The 18,135-nt window shown below is 33.4% G+C and overlaps 1 protein-coding gene across 1 annotated transcript; it reads left to right on the forward strand.

Annotated features, from left to right (window-relative positions):
- The first annotated feature begins 13,256 nt into the window (after window positions 1–13,256).
- On the forward strand, window positions 13,257–17,639 carry LOC132932293 (zinc finger protein Noc-like). The gene is given in 3 exon segments (XM_060998600.1): window positions 13,257–13,617; window positions 15,276–15,365; window positions 15,367–17,639. Coding segments are annotated over 3 exon segments (1,572 nt in total). The 5' UTR covers window positions 13,257–13,548; the 3' UTR covers window positions 16,780–17,639.
- Window positions 17,640–18,135: the final 496 nt, after the last annotated feature.

Here is an 18,135-nt window from a genome sequence, read left to right on the forward strand (position 1 = left end):
GCAGTATTTTGCTTGGAAATGTCGAACATTACTAATAATTGGACTACCTACATCCAAATAACTAAAGTGGATTATAATTAATGTAAACAATGTCTTTAGTTCAGTTCTTTCATCACTACTACACTAATATATACTGTACATATACAGATAATAATAAACAGCCGGTTGGTATTGACACACACTGATTAGTAGGTGACCTGGTGAAAATTATGTTGGTATATTTCCGTGACATTTTGAAGTTAATTTAATTGAATATAATTAATAAGTAAAAAAATAAACAATATTATTTGAATACAAAATAGCAATAACAGTTTTTAAATCGGTTAAGATTATATTGACAATATATATATTAGATTAAATATAATATAATATGTCAATAGATAACAATTTGTATTATACAATATAGATATATAGAAGGTATGCAGTAATATTAAAACTGAAATTATAAAACAAAATTTCAAATTGTGATTATATAATATATTTGTTAATATTGTATTAAATGGCGGTTATAACATTGGGAATAATATGGCAATAACAATAAATTACTTTTTAAAAATAAATTATTTACAAATTAAAATGCACGTACAATAAAAAATACACTTCCGATTTGAATAATAACTGTGGATTAACATGAAAATCAAAAATTATAAAATCAAAAATCAAAAATATGAACTGAAAAACATTAACTATGATTATATTTAAAATTTAAGTATTATAAAACGTAATATGTTATGAACATTCAATATTATCTTGTAATTGCGAGATGTAAAATTAATACATAGTGTCATGTATGTAAGTCTACAATATTAATATATATATATGCCAGATCATGAACTGCTTGAGCGGTAAATCCTGAAAAAGTGAAAAGGATCAGAGACCTTGAAAGGGGACAGTGCTCGGGCACTGCTCGCGTTACGTTAGTGTAGTAGCTGAAACTGGGGACAGGAGATAACTAAATAAGATAAAATGGATTTAAAATGAAACATATATATTTGTAAACCATTAGTTATAATTAGGTAGATACTAGTTTGACTATGTGTATTCACTGTAAGCTTAAATGGATACTATTATGTAATTCTTCAATAATGATCACAGCGTTGATAATGTAACCTAAGGTAACTAAAATGAAAAATATATATTATTATTTTATATTTTACACTATTAGTAAAAAAATACGATTTTTCAATAGATAAAAAATGTATTTATAAACTAATTATCATCTCATTTAATTGAAAACTACTCATATACCTACACTATGTGTTTGCTGGTATAGTGTACATTGATATGATGGAAATCATATACATATATATATTTTAATTCCATTATAATATATTAATAAATATATATAAACTTTAAGATATAAGAAATGATTCGCTTTTGGTAGATTTTTAAACGTTAGAAGTCACACGAGAGATTTTTTAGGTTTTCAATTTGTTAACACATATTACATAATATATTATGCAATATTAGAGAAACAATATGGGAGATTATCTGTTTATATATTTTATATTTTTTAATTAATTAATTATAAAAAAGAATAACCACGCTTAGGATTTTTTTTTTACTTTCAAAATCTAGGAGTTTTAAAAACTTAATTTTCTAATTTTTTAAGTATAAGAAGTTTTTTTCACGCCAACGACTACTTTAATATAAGTTTTTCCTGCTACACCATCACAATATGATTGTACAGTATATAGTAAGCCGTTTATAAATGAATTAGCAGCTGTTGAAGTGATCGAACAAATGCTGATGAGTGATGAGTTATGAGGGTAAATTATTGTGCGTGTGTCTGCATGTTTGTGACTTATGTAGTTGTCGACTATGTTTATAATAATATATCAGTCAGGTATAGGTGCTTGTGGGTACATTTATAATTTGTTTTTTGTATATACGAGTGGTTTTAAAGATAGTATATTACCCACAAATAATTATTTTATACGAAACAGAAACAAACGGTTGCCGAGTCAATAACATTTCAATGACTACATAAAGGCGACAACGACGAGAGCGGGACTTCAGTCGAGGTTCTCGGAGGATGGTGTGACTATATACTTTAAATATTGATTGTTTTATTTTGATCATAAGGTCGAATTTATTATATTTCAGTTTGTTTCTTTTTTTTAAATACTTTTTTTACCCTTTTTTGATAATTTATCTCAAGTGTATGTACACTTCGTAATAGGTAGCAAGATAGAATTATATTTACTATCTCTCCATGACGTATTCATTATCGCGGTCAGTTGAGAAATAGTAATACTTAGTATTGGTTAAAGATATCTTATTCTCAAACATCCAGTACTCGTTATTATAGTTAGTAAGTTGTTCGAGAGTAAAGCGATGACCTAACAGTTATAAAGTGTAAATCCCATGCAGAGATCTTGTTAAATTATCCTTTTGTGCAGTACTCGCTATCATAGTCACCAAAAGGAAAATTAAATAAGATTTTACCGCGGGTGTCGATAATTACTCGTTTGATGATTTGGGAATCGGAAACCGAAAATATCTGTTGTATACATCAATCCTTTGCGCGGCGTATACAAAATATTCAAAAAGCGAATAGCGAATAATATAGACAATGGTCGTATTTTGGGTATGTGTATAATCGTACAGTAATATAGTAACAAATAATTAATAAATGTATTACTAAAATGTATATGATTCTTGTCCTCGTAATTTAACAATAATATTAAAATGGCTGTACAAGTGACTCTTCTATACAATTATATAAATATTAAAATAAATAGAATCGGTTACTTATTGAAATTCATAAATAAATCGGTGTGCAGTCTAGGTACTGGCCAAAGCAATTGCCTGAGATCTGTAAAAATTCTTCACAAAAATATTGAAAATAACTAAATATGAGTTTACACTTGTGTATAAAACTGTACTTATTCAATTTAGTATTTAAACACTTGATACTTGTGAGTACAAATATAACAATAAATTACTCGGCTATTCTATCCGAATAAATTATACTATAATAATAAGCTTTTACACGTATGAGTCAATTTGACCATTTATTGATGATCATCTATTTGAGCTACTATTATTGGCTATTATATAGAGTCGCTCTGCTTTGCACAAACATCTATTTATTGTAGATTTATAGACATTTATTTATGTATTGCATGAGCTAAAAGCGACTACTATATAATGGCATTTACGATCTAATTATACGAAAATAATTGATATCGATGCCGCGATTTTTACAATTAATACTTTAATTTCACGTGTGTGTATGTTTCAAACAATCAGTGACGAATAAGTAACAGATACGAAGGATAAATTATAAATTATATTAGGTATAATACAAATCTTGGATTGATAATAATAATAATATACATTTATAATATGCATATATAGATACACTAATACTGACTTGTGGAATTCGCGAGGGGCAATTTATGTGTGACAGTATATTACAAAAAATCGATTAAATAATGACAATCGCATCCCAGTTATGACAGGTTGCATAAAAAATTGATTAATTTAATGATTTAATAAAAAATGTTATGAATCAATTATAGAGAAATAAATCATAATTGATGTTAAAATGTGTTAAAAAATGTTAACGCAATATATTAGGTTTTCTCCCTCAGACTCACGCTCAATATAAATAAAGTTATAAAGCGTGTTCACGGTAAGTAATCTAAGAGTGAAATCGCCTATTATAAAAGTTATAGAAAATAATATTTTTGAGGGTTTAACATAATGGTTTTACATTTCATAATAATTCGACTTTAAATATAAGAAAAAAAAATGTGTAAATTTAAATAGATACCTATTAAATTGTTTTGAAATAATACTTGGACAAAATGATATGTCATGCCCTCAAAAATATTATTCTTTATAATATTTTTATAAGTGATTTTACTTTAAGATTATTCAAAAACATGAAAATATCATTTAACGAGATTTGGTCTTATCCATGTTGTGCGTGGGCCAGAGAGAGAAAAAAAATAGTCCCGGCGTTCTATTAAAGGACCATTATTTCACTATTATTGATTCATTTAGTGTTTAGTGATTGTTTGTGCGACTATAGTTTAGTTTTGTAAATTACTTTATTATATTGATAGTATTAATAAATTAAATATTGCATAAGATGCATATATTCCTTTTGTAGACTGTTCATATATTTACTTATAATTATAGATGTTAAAGTTATTGAAGCAAAAAAATAAATAAATAAATAAAACAATATAATTTTGCACAACAAATATTATTAGGTTGTTGGTTTTCATATATCCTATACATTGTCCTATAATAATGACTTACACAACCTAATACTACTTGGTATATAATATAATAGATATTTTATACATTTTATTATATTATGTATGATATCGAAGTATATAACTGCTTGTAATATCGCGTAAACTACAGTCAAATTAACCTTACAATTACTATGTAATAGGAATATATAGGAAATTATAATTATTATAGGTACTCGTATTTATTTATATTATAGGTACCTACTTTAACGTCTATAAGAGAATTTTTTATGCTATAATAATTTAAATTAAAAATATCATTATTATTAAATCATTGTTTAGAACGTACCTCGCTACATTTAATATGCGAATTTCCATGATAATATAATATTTCATACATTATAACATGGTGCTTTTTTCCATGTTTCCGGTAACCATTCACGAGCAAGCCAAAATCGTATACAACGCTTTCCGGCTACCATAACCACACACGCCTGAGGTGATAATACTATACTAATCGTCTTTTTGTTAATTTAAACACGCGTTAAAGGGGTCAGACATTCTTTGTGTTGTGATTATACTTAAATAATTTGTATAATTATGTGTGTGTATTAGACTCGGCTGCGCGATGCTCCCGTTTTTGTAATACTAGCAATTTATTATATTGCTCTGTATTATGCTTGGGAATTTAATGGGAAGTGTAGTGCGGATGAGTATATGAACTGCGTATTGTATGGCGTATAGGTATAGGATATAATATAATGGAGTGGTTAGAAGAGCAATGCACTTCAGCTTCAGAATAATAACATATTATATTCATGTGTTTTATTTTGATTACTAAACAACAACGACCTCCGACAATTATTTTCGATTTTCCATTGTATGATGGTGTTTTTTCGAGTGCAATTTACTTTGACGCTATTTATTTTAATACTGAAATCTCTCATACCCTATATTGTATAATAACAACGTCTACATAAAGCATACACATTACATATGCCATATATCTAAACTTAACCGCGTTTTTAAGTGCTCTCGCTAAAAACCTTGTACACCTATACATAGCTATATGGAAACACAGAGTTGTATGTTGAGTAAACAACTGCGACCTGTACGTACAATATTACGTGTTCAAAACGTTGTCATTTTCTAACATTTTTTATTCACGTCGGCTTTTTGCGTGGTTGTGCGGTGGATATTTTCGTTTTAATTTTCCGTAAAAGCTCAGCAATGACGGTCGTCAAACTTTTTAATTAGCTAATGACTGCGCGAGTATATATAATATTATATAGTATATTATATAGCTCGTTTAAATATACACTAAACGGGATATTAACTGCCGCAATAGTAAAGCTGGTCTCATGTGTATTCGACTTATATGACGCACCCGATATAAAATATTGGGATGAGGTGAATAAATGCACCAGAGTGCGAGTTACAGAGGCGCTGTCATTCGGATATATAATAATATAACATGAGGTTAGAAAGTGTTTTACTGCGGATATAAATGTTAAAAAAAAAATATATATATTTATAATTTAAATTGCTCCGTCTGTTTGAATCGTGAAAATCGCGGATCTCTGTGAATCAAAATATCCCTGTAGGTTTGTAGTGGCGGAAAACTACGTCAGGTAGATAACGGTTGTAATATATTTGCATCATAAATTGATCGCAGATGAATACGAGCCGTGCCCCATATCCAATTTGTTTTATGGATAATGATTAACGACTGTATTATATTATTTTACTGGAGAAAAATACTGAATGTTATTCTAGATATTTCGCCATAGATAAATTGTATATTTTTTGCATTCAATAACTCACGTTGTATTCCTTTCGCTTAATACGGAAAAAACACTCGATAATGTAATTTATAAAGGCCCATTCGAATGATCCGTCAACATATACATTTTTTATTTATCCGAAAAATCTAAACTTGAACAACGATAAAACCCTACGCTAGTTTTTTGACGGTTTAATTTACAAATATTATATCGTTCCTATAGGTCATAATTTTAAATCTTATGATATTGCATCGACTATCAAGACACAAATAAATGGAGTTATTAACTATCAGTATAATAATATAATGTGTCAAAACTCGTTTCTAGTCAAATGGATTTTGAAACGTTAACTATAAATATAGTAGGCACTTATATCCCGTATTAATAACAATAACCGAACGTAACAAAATAATTAATTTTTTATGTTACAATAAAAACATACGATACCGGCAGTGTGTGACTCGGTAGTGGTTAGTCCGGCGTGATTCGGAAATTAAAACGACCGTAATTTATATCATTACTATCCGCATCGATGATAATAGTAATAATAATCGTTTAGAAAACGCCACGCTCCGCTCGTGGCTCGTTCTGTATATAATACGTATATACCGCAGTTATATAGAGATATTATTATATTTATTATACGTATATACACTATACACATGATATATTATTATTATTATACAGATATATATAGGTAGGAGGCGTAAACGATACCGTGGTAAAGACGACCGATAACAATAAATTGTGTATATAGATATGCAGTCGGCGCATATAAATAAGACCATACGCGCGAACTATAATGCAGTGCGCGCGGAGCGTTCTGTTTACTATATTTTTAGTAATGGACATAAAATAAGTACGCACATTGGCGATCGAAACGAATTAGACGTCTCCGGTAATTTATTTTATTACACCTGCACTATACACGTATATAGGTACCTTTAGTTTGAAACGATGCGTTATTGCGTTGAAATTTCGTAAAACGTGCCAGTTTTTTTTCCAACGATATATCACTTCATAGGACTGCGCAATGGACATAAAAAACGACCATTCGAAAGGTTTTTTTTTTCTTCGTACGGCTGTTAACTTGACAATTTATTATTTACGATGAGTATAAATCGAGTATAGTGTCGTTTAATATCATGTGAAATTCGAATAATAGTACTATAACATCGCTTATATATTACATCCAACGCCGCGGCCATACCGCACGGCGAAGGAACCAAGGAAGTGTTCAAGAGACAGACAATAAACGAGTTTTTAAGATTGTTATTGAGATTTGCGATATTATCCGCAAACAAAACGATCGCGGTTTGATGACGTCGATAAGGGTAGATATATAGTTTTGGGGGTAGTTCCGCAGTGGTCGCAATGACGGCGTCGCTTCCGCAAAAAAGTTCGTCGCACCACTTCGATAAGTACCTATATCAATTATGCAAATGCATTAATTATACTAAACGGTGATACCTTATCTATAGCTGATACATTATTCCATCGACTGTACTCGCGCGGCGCCTTATCTTTAATTTCTTCCTGTATAGTAAGACAGCAGTAACACTTTAATTATGTAGAAGAACTGCGGGTACAGTATGGTACTTTGTCTGTTCCTATAAGAACGAGTCGTGTGTATAAAAAAATAAATAGAAGACAACGGTAATAATACAAATTAATATTATTCTATACACGTGGCGAGCGGCTAGCAAGGCCGCCCCCGCGTATTGCAGCGCGACCGACGTTATAACGCGCGAGTATACGACAACAAATAATACCTAATACATTATACACCACCACCACCGTGTGTGCATTATAATAGGCATAAGTATTATTTATGATTATTTCTGTGACCGACTGGCTGTATAATACAATGCAGTCGCTGCTGCAGTACATGTAATAAAGTCGCGCGGTCGTGTGACCGCCGCCGGCAGACGCACGCATTTATTATAATCGTATATATAATATATTATTATTATGATTATACGCTCGCGAGATGCCCCTAACGAGTAACCAGCGCCGTCGTCGTCGTCGTCGTAGGACGTGAAAGTCAATTATTATTATTATTATTATATTACTATTAGCGTCGCGCGCGTTGACCGCAGAGTGCAGCAACCACAATATAATATCGTACACGTCATCGCCGCAGTCGAAATGATAAATGCGTGAACACGTCAAATATAATATAATATCCGCACCGTAACAATCCATAATACCGTATACGGATCATATATTATACATAGAAATGTTACTCGCAAAACTGTTAATTATTATATTATATTTATTTTACGCAGCACTATACCATCATCGCTATAAATGCGTATAATACAGTGGCATTTCCAGAATTTTTTTCTGGGGGGGAGGGTTTACACTGTCTAAAATTCATGTATACGATTAAAGAATATAAATCTTTTAAAACAAATATAGCAAATGGCCTTTGTGCCCCCCCCCCCTTGGATAGCCACTGGATTTATAATATATTTCATTATTATCATTGTATGGAATGCGTATCGATCTCATTATATATTGCGTTATTGTTTTACCGCGGGTGACGAGACACGTTAATTGGACAGCGCGCGATCGACGAAAACGATTGGCAACGATAGAAAAATATTACTAGTTAGTTTGTAATTTGAATGATTATTATTTATGATTTTAACTACTTGTAGTGTATTCCGACGCCTGGCACGCGGCACACATTATCTTACTTACAGAAGTTAAAACTTAAAACATTACACCTTCTGCAGTGACCGCGTACAGCACGATGATATATTGTCAGCAATCAGCTGTTTCCCGAACTCGATATTAAATATTGTTTGACATTTTCCAATCTATTTGTTTCAACATAGAAACGATTCGAAAGAAATTGTTCTTGGCTCTTACATACTCGTTACAATTAAATATTTATATCAGAAAATCCACAGACCTGCATTGGATCTATGTGTACAAATTACAAGTTCATTGCGTGCCACTCGACTGATGGCCCGGAATTCTCTTTTAGGTTCATATGATCGCTCCGATGAATGTATTGATTTTACAATGATATGTGTTTTTTGTGTATGCATATTATTATGTTTTATAATACACGATAAGCAGTTGAAAAATGAACTTTGAGATGGTTTTGGGTAGAAAATTAGATCAAGTTTGTACTATTAAGTACAAAGTTGTACTACCAGCTTTTTTTTATTTGTATATTTTTCAATAATTCAATATATACACATGTTATTGAATCTACTCATGGAGAGATCACGTGAATACTATAATTTTATTATTATTATGAAAAACACACACTTCTCATAAAATGAATGCATTCATATTATTTGCATGTACGAGTATAAATACCTACTCATATTTTTGATGGGTTGATATTAAAAATAGTTTATCGACAGGATAAAAAAATACACTCATTTTAAACATAATTTTCATTCTAAAATTATTATCACACAACCAATAGAAAGCGAGATATTTAATAATAGGCCGCTTCCGTGACTTTTGTTTTTAACTTTCGAATAATCTTTTTAATCACAATATAGATGAGAACTTTTCTTTTTTTATTTATAATGTTTTAAAAAGGTGTAAATCCAAAAAATCCAATTTTTTACTATTTTCCAATACCTAATCCGGCTTTTTATTTTTGACATAAGTATATACTATGTTTTAGCAATATTCTCGTGAATATTCACAAATGTTGTACGCGTGTACAGATTGTACGTCAATTTCACAATGGCTATCGTAAATGCATTAATCGTCATTGACAGGTGTCGATTTGAACCGACACACATATAAATATATAATATATTATACATGCTATACATACATATACATACAAAATATTACTAGACCTAATCATTTTTATACTTCTGTTTGAATGATTCATTGTTGTCTTTATCCGACGATTTTAATAAACAATTTTCTTTACTCAATACTCATCCACAATACCTATTATTGCATTATATTGCATTATTGCTTATACCGTAAATCTTTGAATGCAAAACAATATAATAGTTAATATAAGATTCAAATTGTCACCTGTCAATAGTATAGAGTTTATACAAATAGTGGTGTTTGATTGGAATGAGGGGGGGGGGTGCAAATTGTTTTTGAAGCAATGAAGCCTATAGGTTAGGTTAGATGAAAAAAAATAAAATCTTGAATACCATGTTTATATATCATTTTTGTTATAAAAAAAGGCATTTTTTTTGTTCCGTTGTACTAGTACGATTTTTGTAAAAATCACCTGTCACTTTTCAATTGACCAGTAATAGATTGCTCAACCTACCTGTAAGAAGCTATTAAATTGGTGTTTTGTATCTATAATAAATGCTTTGGCGTTCACAATAAAATAAAATAAACGCATTTGTTTCGTGGGACACTTTATTTGACGTACTTGTAGAATAATTTATACTTATAGAAGTCAAACAGCGAAAACGTTTTTAAAATTCAATATGCATTTTAAACCCCGAAAAATAAAAACATTACTCTCCCCAAGTATTTCATTAAATAATTAAAGTGCTGTAAAATTGACATTTATTGATGGCAGAGTTTTAAACATTGACTTGTTTTCTAATGCTTGCCCGCGGTCATACGTCAATTATCGCTGACACGGGTTAACCCCGTAGTGCATTTCGCATCCAGACTCCTCCATCAGTGATGATTTTGTTGCTGTAAAGGTTGTGAAATATGCCCGAAAAGTTCCACAAAGTCGAATAATTTGCCTTCCCTTTTATTTACACTGCACCGTTTCATAAACCTACTAATATTTATGTAGATACTCCTTTCAATTATGTGGTTGTACCTTATTAATTATTTTCAACTGTATAGTCATAGTGTATAGTATGTATTTATTGTTAACATATTATATACCTATATTTAATATAGTTAAATCAATTTAATACAATAAATTACCTTTATTTAGATATAAAATATAAAAATATATTTGTGCACTGTAGTTTCTATTGATATGCGGACATAAACGTTTAACAGCTAACAGCAATAGTAATTTTTAATTGATACAGTCCTACGCTGCGATTTTAAATTATACTATAATATTTTTGTATTTAATTATCAAATTATAATAATTATCAAATTATCTTAAGAAAGTAAGAATCATTTTAAACAAAATTAGGTTCATCCTGGAATTTCCAAAGTGTTGTTTGCTAACATTATTTTTATCAATGTTTTATTGTCGTTTTTTATGATGTTTTCAAAAAATTAATTCTTAATGTATAACCATAAACCAATAGCATAAACCGTATTCAAGAATATCCAAACCAAGGAGCCATCATTTAAAACTGTTATTATAACACCCAAAAATGGTATAAGTACTTATAATAAAATTTAATATACTAAAAACCACGAAGCTGTACAATTAAATGTTTCATTTATCGTTCTACTCAACAGTCAATAAACTAAATAAGTAACAAAAAAATATAATAATTTATTATTGCAGTATATTGATTAATGTTTGTTTTTAATAACTGCAGATAATATGGTAGATACACAACAAAAATGTTTTTCAATTTCAAGCAATTATAATTTATATAGTGACGTAACTTTACACATTTTATTTAGATACGTGATTTCAGTTTGTACGAAACTATAATAAATACATTTGTCATGAGTCAATATAGCTAATAACTGTATGATTTTATTTAAATTATTACAATTATACTTATTTGCTTATTTTATGTAACATTCATTTTCAAATTTAATATTTAAGTACCTATTAACTTTTCGACGAAAATAAATTTACAAATTAAGGGTTTATAAATTGATGTTGTAATTTAAATGTTGAGTACATTTTTATTGAAAAATATTATTTTTGATTTTATTTATTTTTTGACTAGCGATTCATTTTTTATATTAACTTGCAATGGTTAAACCTATAAAATTGCACTTATAAAACTATTGTAGAATTATGAATGTAATATTTGAAATACAATTTTTTTTTATCAGATTTGTTGTTCTTATTTGCAAGGAATTTGCCGTAGGTACAGAATATTATATTTTAATTTTAATTTTATTGATCTCTATTAATAAATTCCGCATAAGGACCATTAGTTATAGTTATGATAATAACCATAATTACAGTAAAATTGTATTAATAAAACATTAAGATTAGAGACATTATTTCTCTTTGAATAACTAAATATTTAGAAGTTAATTATTCCTTAGGCATATTTAAATATTTTATGTACCTAATATCAACATTTTATCGTACAGTAGACGTGGAGTATAACAGTATATTATACGTCATATAATAATATTTTATTATAATAATTATAATATAATTTTGTGTTTCTTTTGCCAGAAAAAAATTGGGCTTAGTGACACGTAATAGTGGCACATGTACGCGAGAACCGACTTCGTGACGGCCGCCTTATTGCTGTCAGCAAAGATTGCCACCGCCGACGGTTCTTGTAAGAGGAGTACATCTGCTGCTGTCAACACTCGCCTTGGGTGGTACCACCGCCTACTTGACGTGTGCCGATGGACTCTATCAGATGAAGAGAGAGTGAAAAAAAGAGAGGGTGTGAGAGAGGGTCGATCAAACAATATTTGATGAACATTCGTCTCCTCGTTTTGTTATATTTTTATCTTTATCAAGAATGTTATTATTGCATTTAAAAAAAAAATATATTTATCAATCAATATTATTTTTAAATTGTTTAACTGTACTGTGCTCATAGAAAAAACTAAAATGCAATTAAATGTTACGTCATGTTATAATATTATTAATTAATAATTAATATTGATTATCCGTTTAATATTTTTATAAAATAATATTATACACGTAGGTTATCTGCAGTCTGCACCATACATTATATATACGCAATAAATTGAATAATAATTATTATTATAATAGTTATAATAATTCAGCTATTAAATTTAAATTATAAAATACACACCTATTACAATATTATTTATACTAATTGTTACAGTAAAAAATATATTATATTTTAAAGTATTATTATTAATTTATTACTTATTATTCACTAACTTAAAATCGTCGTAATAATATGTGTGGTGCGTAGGCCAAGAATATATGTATTAACTGTACGAGTGAATAAATCATGATCGGTAGTCGAAAATTTAATTGAAAATGGAAAATACAGAAAAAAATAATATTTACTCGTCCGTACGGTACGTACAATAGTTATCGTGCGGCCAAAAATATTGTATCACAGGCAAGACCTCGCTGGAGCGCGCGTCGGTCGAGTGTTTGAAAATACATCTTGTCCTCTCGTCTGTGTACCGGCGCTCCCGTCCGCATAGGCGTTCAGCAGTTGCCAGTTCCTGTCTGACGCTCTTACCGTTCGCTCTTTGATCGCTGTGTTCGTGTTGTGCGATTTTATTATTATTATTATTTTTTTGTGCTCGTTTGAAGATTTTGAATACTTCACTTCGACTTTCAATCTTCAATCGCATTCAATAACAATAATATCGTTTTTTTTTTTTTTGTATTATAATTATTTAAGGAAAAAAACGTTTGTTGGTTTTTTTTTTTATTCGAGCAAGACGTTTTGTGAAGTGTGTTCGGATCGTTTGGCCGTTTTACTATGGCAATCATGGACTCAAATCCGGAGAGCAATCAGTACCAGTACATACAAGATACTTCTTTAGCTTCGGTAAATATCAATTTTTATCTACTAATATATACTGGATTTTTATTTAAATATAAACGAGTGTTGGATTTTTAACGGTTAAAAAAATGCTTTTAATTTGGTATCCGATGTCATAATGCTCTAATATTTAGGTATGACCGATACAAGCTATAAAATATTCCCGGTGATTCGATTGGTTTTATTAAAAACAATCGAGTGTTATTATATCCATGTTATAATCATAATTTTCTGTAATACAAATATAGGTACCTAACTTTTTTTAAACTGCAATTTTAAAATTAATTTATACAATATACGTAGGTACCTGCCTTTATAACCTAGTTTTGATTTTGTATTCTTAACAATAGTTTAATTTTGAGCGTTCAAATAAAATTTAAAAAAAACACAACTATTAAAATGGAAATGTCAATTGGATTTATGTGAAAACTACATCTTGGGTTTTCAATCGCTTGTTATATATACCTATACATATATATTTATAAATATTAGACTTTAGAGTAGTTAATTAATAAACGATAGAAAATTCAGTTTTATGTACCCGGTATGTCCTATAGACTATAGTTTATACAGATAAATAAATTACTAATTAGACTTCTAGTGTTAACGTGTAAATTGTTTACTAATACACTAGCGATTCGCACGGGCAGGTAATGCAATAGATTGACTGTTCATATCTATATAATAATAATAATACTAAATTACTAATAGTATAATACAATGAAGTCAAGCTTAAATAATATTTATTTTATTTGTTATACACATCGAATTCATGTGATGTGATTTATTTATTTTTCCGCTTGAGACGTAGTCTTGTCAATCAATTCAGGAAAGGGCAATTTGTCATTGGCAACGTTTACCTACCAATTTTTTTTATTTTTTATTCAACAAACTCCTAATCAATTCAATGACATAATATTATTTAACAAACGCATATTATTTTTAGAATTTTTAACATTTGAACATTGTGAATTAATGGTATCGGTGGCGTCAACAACCGACTATTGTTACATACCAAATTTGTTTACACGTCGACGAACATTATAATATATTAATTAGTCTCATCAGTTAATTTATTACGATCGGTAGAAATGTCAAACTTGTCGGCACTGGTAATATATTTCCACGACCGAGTTCGAGTACAACTATACGTTTGTTTTAATTTTGTCATAATTTTATTATATTATTATAAATTCAACGATATTCTAATTATCTATTATTATTTCGCCGACCAGTCGCCAACATTTGGTTGTTTAGTTGTCTTCAGTTTCTCCACACATTAGCTATACTAGTTAGTGCTTATATCACAACCAAACTGACAGTGGTGCGTAATATAATCTAGAGTAGTAGGGTGGATTCATAGGTCATATAGCTATATATCGTATGTCGTCTCGTGTCCAAAAGTATGCAAACCTAACTCTGGACATTTCTTGATATATCTATAGATCATGTTTAGTGAACACGATCACTACGGCCAAATAGAATAAATCGCACGACGTGACAAACGATACGCAGCTAATGCTAACCTGACTTAGAATTAAAATAGTACTCAGCCTTAAAAAATCATTTCTGTCATATTCCCAATAACCATATACCATACCTTAACGCACACGACCTGTTGCTCGTTCGTCGACTAACCTATTTCTTCCGTTTGCGTGTTACAGTTGGACTCCAAGACGAGCCCGCTAGCCATGTTGGTGCGGACCTGCAGCCAAATCGGCGCGGACCCGCCGATGGCGGCCACCGCTAAGTCGAAAAAAACCCGCCGCCGCCGCGCCCGTTTCGGCCACGGCCGCCGCTGCAGACCGGCCACACAGCGCGTCACCGGCCTCCGCGGCCGTGGCGTACTTGGGCCACGCGGCCGCCAAGCACCACCGGAACCACAACAACAACTACATGGAAGAGCCGCCCAAACCGGCGAAATTGAACTTCAAACCGTACGAGAACACCGTGTTGACACCGTCTCCGCATCACGCCGTGCAGCATCATCACCATCACACTTCGCCGTACGGTCTGCACCTGCATTCCAGCCACAACAACAACAACAACAATAACAACAACAACGACGACGACAGTCGGCCCAAGAGCAGTAGCTCGGAGGAGAACAGCAGTGGCCACGGCAAGAAGCGCAAGTCCGCGTCGCCGCGCGACGAGTACGGCGCGCACCACAAGAGCAGCCGCCGGTCGTCGTCGTCGGCCTCGTCGTCCGAGACCGCGGCGGCCGCGTCCACCGCCAACTCGTCCTCGGCCGCCACCGACCCGTCCACCAACCCGATCATCCGGTCCGGTCTGGAAGTGATGCACGGCGCCACGGCCAAGGCGTTCTGCCCGCCGCCGCCCATGCCCGCCCACTCGCCGTACAAACCCGACCCGCTGGCCGCCTTCCGACACACGTACCTGCCCGGCGCCCCGTGGATGCCGGCCGCCGTGTCGCTGGCCGCGGCCGCAGCGGGAAAACCGTCGCCGTCCGACTGCAAGGACCCGATGTGCGGCGGCCCGGCGTCCGGGTGCGGCCAACAGCAACAGCACGCTGCGGCCTCGGCCGCGCTGGCGTTCGCCACCCAATACCACCCGATGATGGCAGCGGCCGGCGCCTGTCCGGCCGGTTGCGTGCAGTGCGACCACCAGCGGTACCTGTCGTCGCTGATGGCCGCTGCGTCCGTGCCCGCGTTCTACGCGCCCGTCGCCCGCCCGTACACGTGCAGTTGGGTCATTCCGGGCGGCCACATGCAATCGTCGTCGCCGTCCGCCGCCGAAGCGGCCGCCGTGCCGTCGCTGTGTGGCAAGAGCTTCAGCACGTCCGACGAACTGTTGCAGCACATCCGCACGCACACGTCCGGCGGCGGCAGTGCCGCCTCCGCGGCCGCTTGCATGGCCGCCGGAGCCGCGGGACCGATGTCGCCCACTACGGCGGCCGCGTTCTCCGCGTACAACAGCCACCTGTCACGGCACTTGTTCCACCACCCGTCCGCGGCCGCAGCTTACGGTAAACCGCCGCCGTCCATGATGCCGCCGTCGCCGTTCAGCGCGTTCAACCCGACGGCCGCGTACTGCTACCCTCCGCCACCGTCCTCGGCCGCAGCCGCCGCCGCAGCGTACCATCACCACCACCATCAACAGTTGTACTCGCCCCGCGGAGACACGTCCGCCGCCACTGTCAGCCGTTAACACGACGACGACAAAAATCATATTATATTATTATTATTATTATTATTACATTGATGTATAGTGACACACTGTGATAGCGCTTATATGTTATATTATAATTAATCGTCCGGCACTCCGTTCGGGACAAACATCGATAAATGCGCGACGCGATATTTCCTCTCTCTCTCTCTCTCTCTCACTCACTCACTCTGTCTCTGTCAATCTGCAGCATTTGCGGACGGCGACACGTCTCGTTTTGTTACGTTATATTATTATCAATCATTATCGTCGTCGTCGTCGACGGGTACGTAGTGGGTACCGCCGACTTACCGCGAGTCTTTTTTCGACCGGTCGCCCGCCCGCGGGGTGTCTCGCGCGATACACCGTCTGCGAGCGAACCGCATAATATATTATAAAATATGTGATGTATTTTATTTTATTTATTATTATTTCGTGTATTAATTACCGAGTGCGCTGCTCACCGGTCTCTCGCGCGGGACGCGATGCGATGATATTTTATTATTATTTTTATTGTGTTTTTTTTTTCAAATTTTTTTTTGTTAATTATTGTATAGACGTCGCATCATGCAGTGCCACCACACCGACACCACATAATATGTACTTTATTGATTTACGAGTTATTTATTAGTAGTACTCTCTCTCGTTTTTATTTTATTTTTTTTTCATTTTATTACCACCTCGTTGTTATTTTAATTTAATACCGACGGCGTGTGTGATTTATCGTCGACGTTTTATATTATACACACCATAATATATTATATTACATTAGATTATTATTATTATTATTATTATTATTATTTACCTACTCGTGTACAAAATATAATATTTGTGTCAAAAATAAACGTTCAACTAAAACGTTATTCGTTGGGTTTTTGTTTCAATCGGACGTCAATCATCTGTTTCCCATAAACATTATAATATTATGCACGTCGATTGCTCCTATTTAACGTGTTCACCGCGCACGGTATCCTCCAATAATATGTACGACAATGTGTGCGAACGTGATATTATTAAAATATCACTCGCTACAGCGTCATAATATACTATTATGTAAACTATTCTAGTGCATGCGATATATATAGCGACAATGATGAAGACGCGGTGTAAAGGTGTACATGCACAGTGTATAGGGTCACACTCCGGCCAAGCTAAATGTTCGATTTCTTGTTCGTTTACCAACATTTATATCCTACAAAATATCAGTGTGTTGAGGGCCGAGGAGTGAAACACGTCGTGTCAAAAACTGAAAAACCGCGGTAAACCTTTGTGTCGGTAGAAGACGACTTTGAGGTCGTTCTTTCCTCCGAAATATTTCGTCGTCTGTGAAATATACGCGGCAGGCATCTGGTTTTTTCT

This window comes from Rhopalosiphum padi, chromosome 1 (genome assembly GCF_020882245.1).
Source record: "Rhopalosiphum padi isolate XX-2018 chromosome 1, ASM2088224v1, whole genome shotgun sequence".
NCBI classification, from domain to species: Eukaryota; Metazoa; Arthropoda; class Insecta; order Hemiptera; family Aphididae; genus Rhopalosiphum; species Rhopalosiphum padi.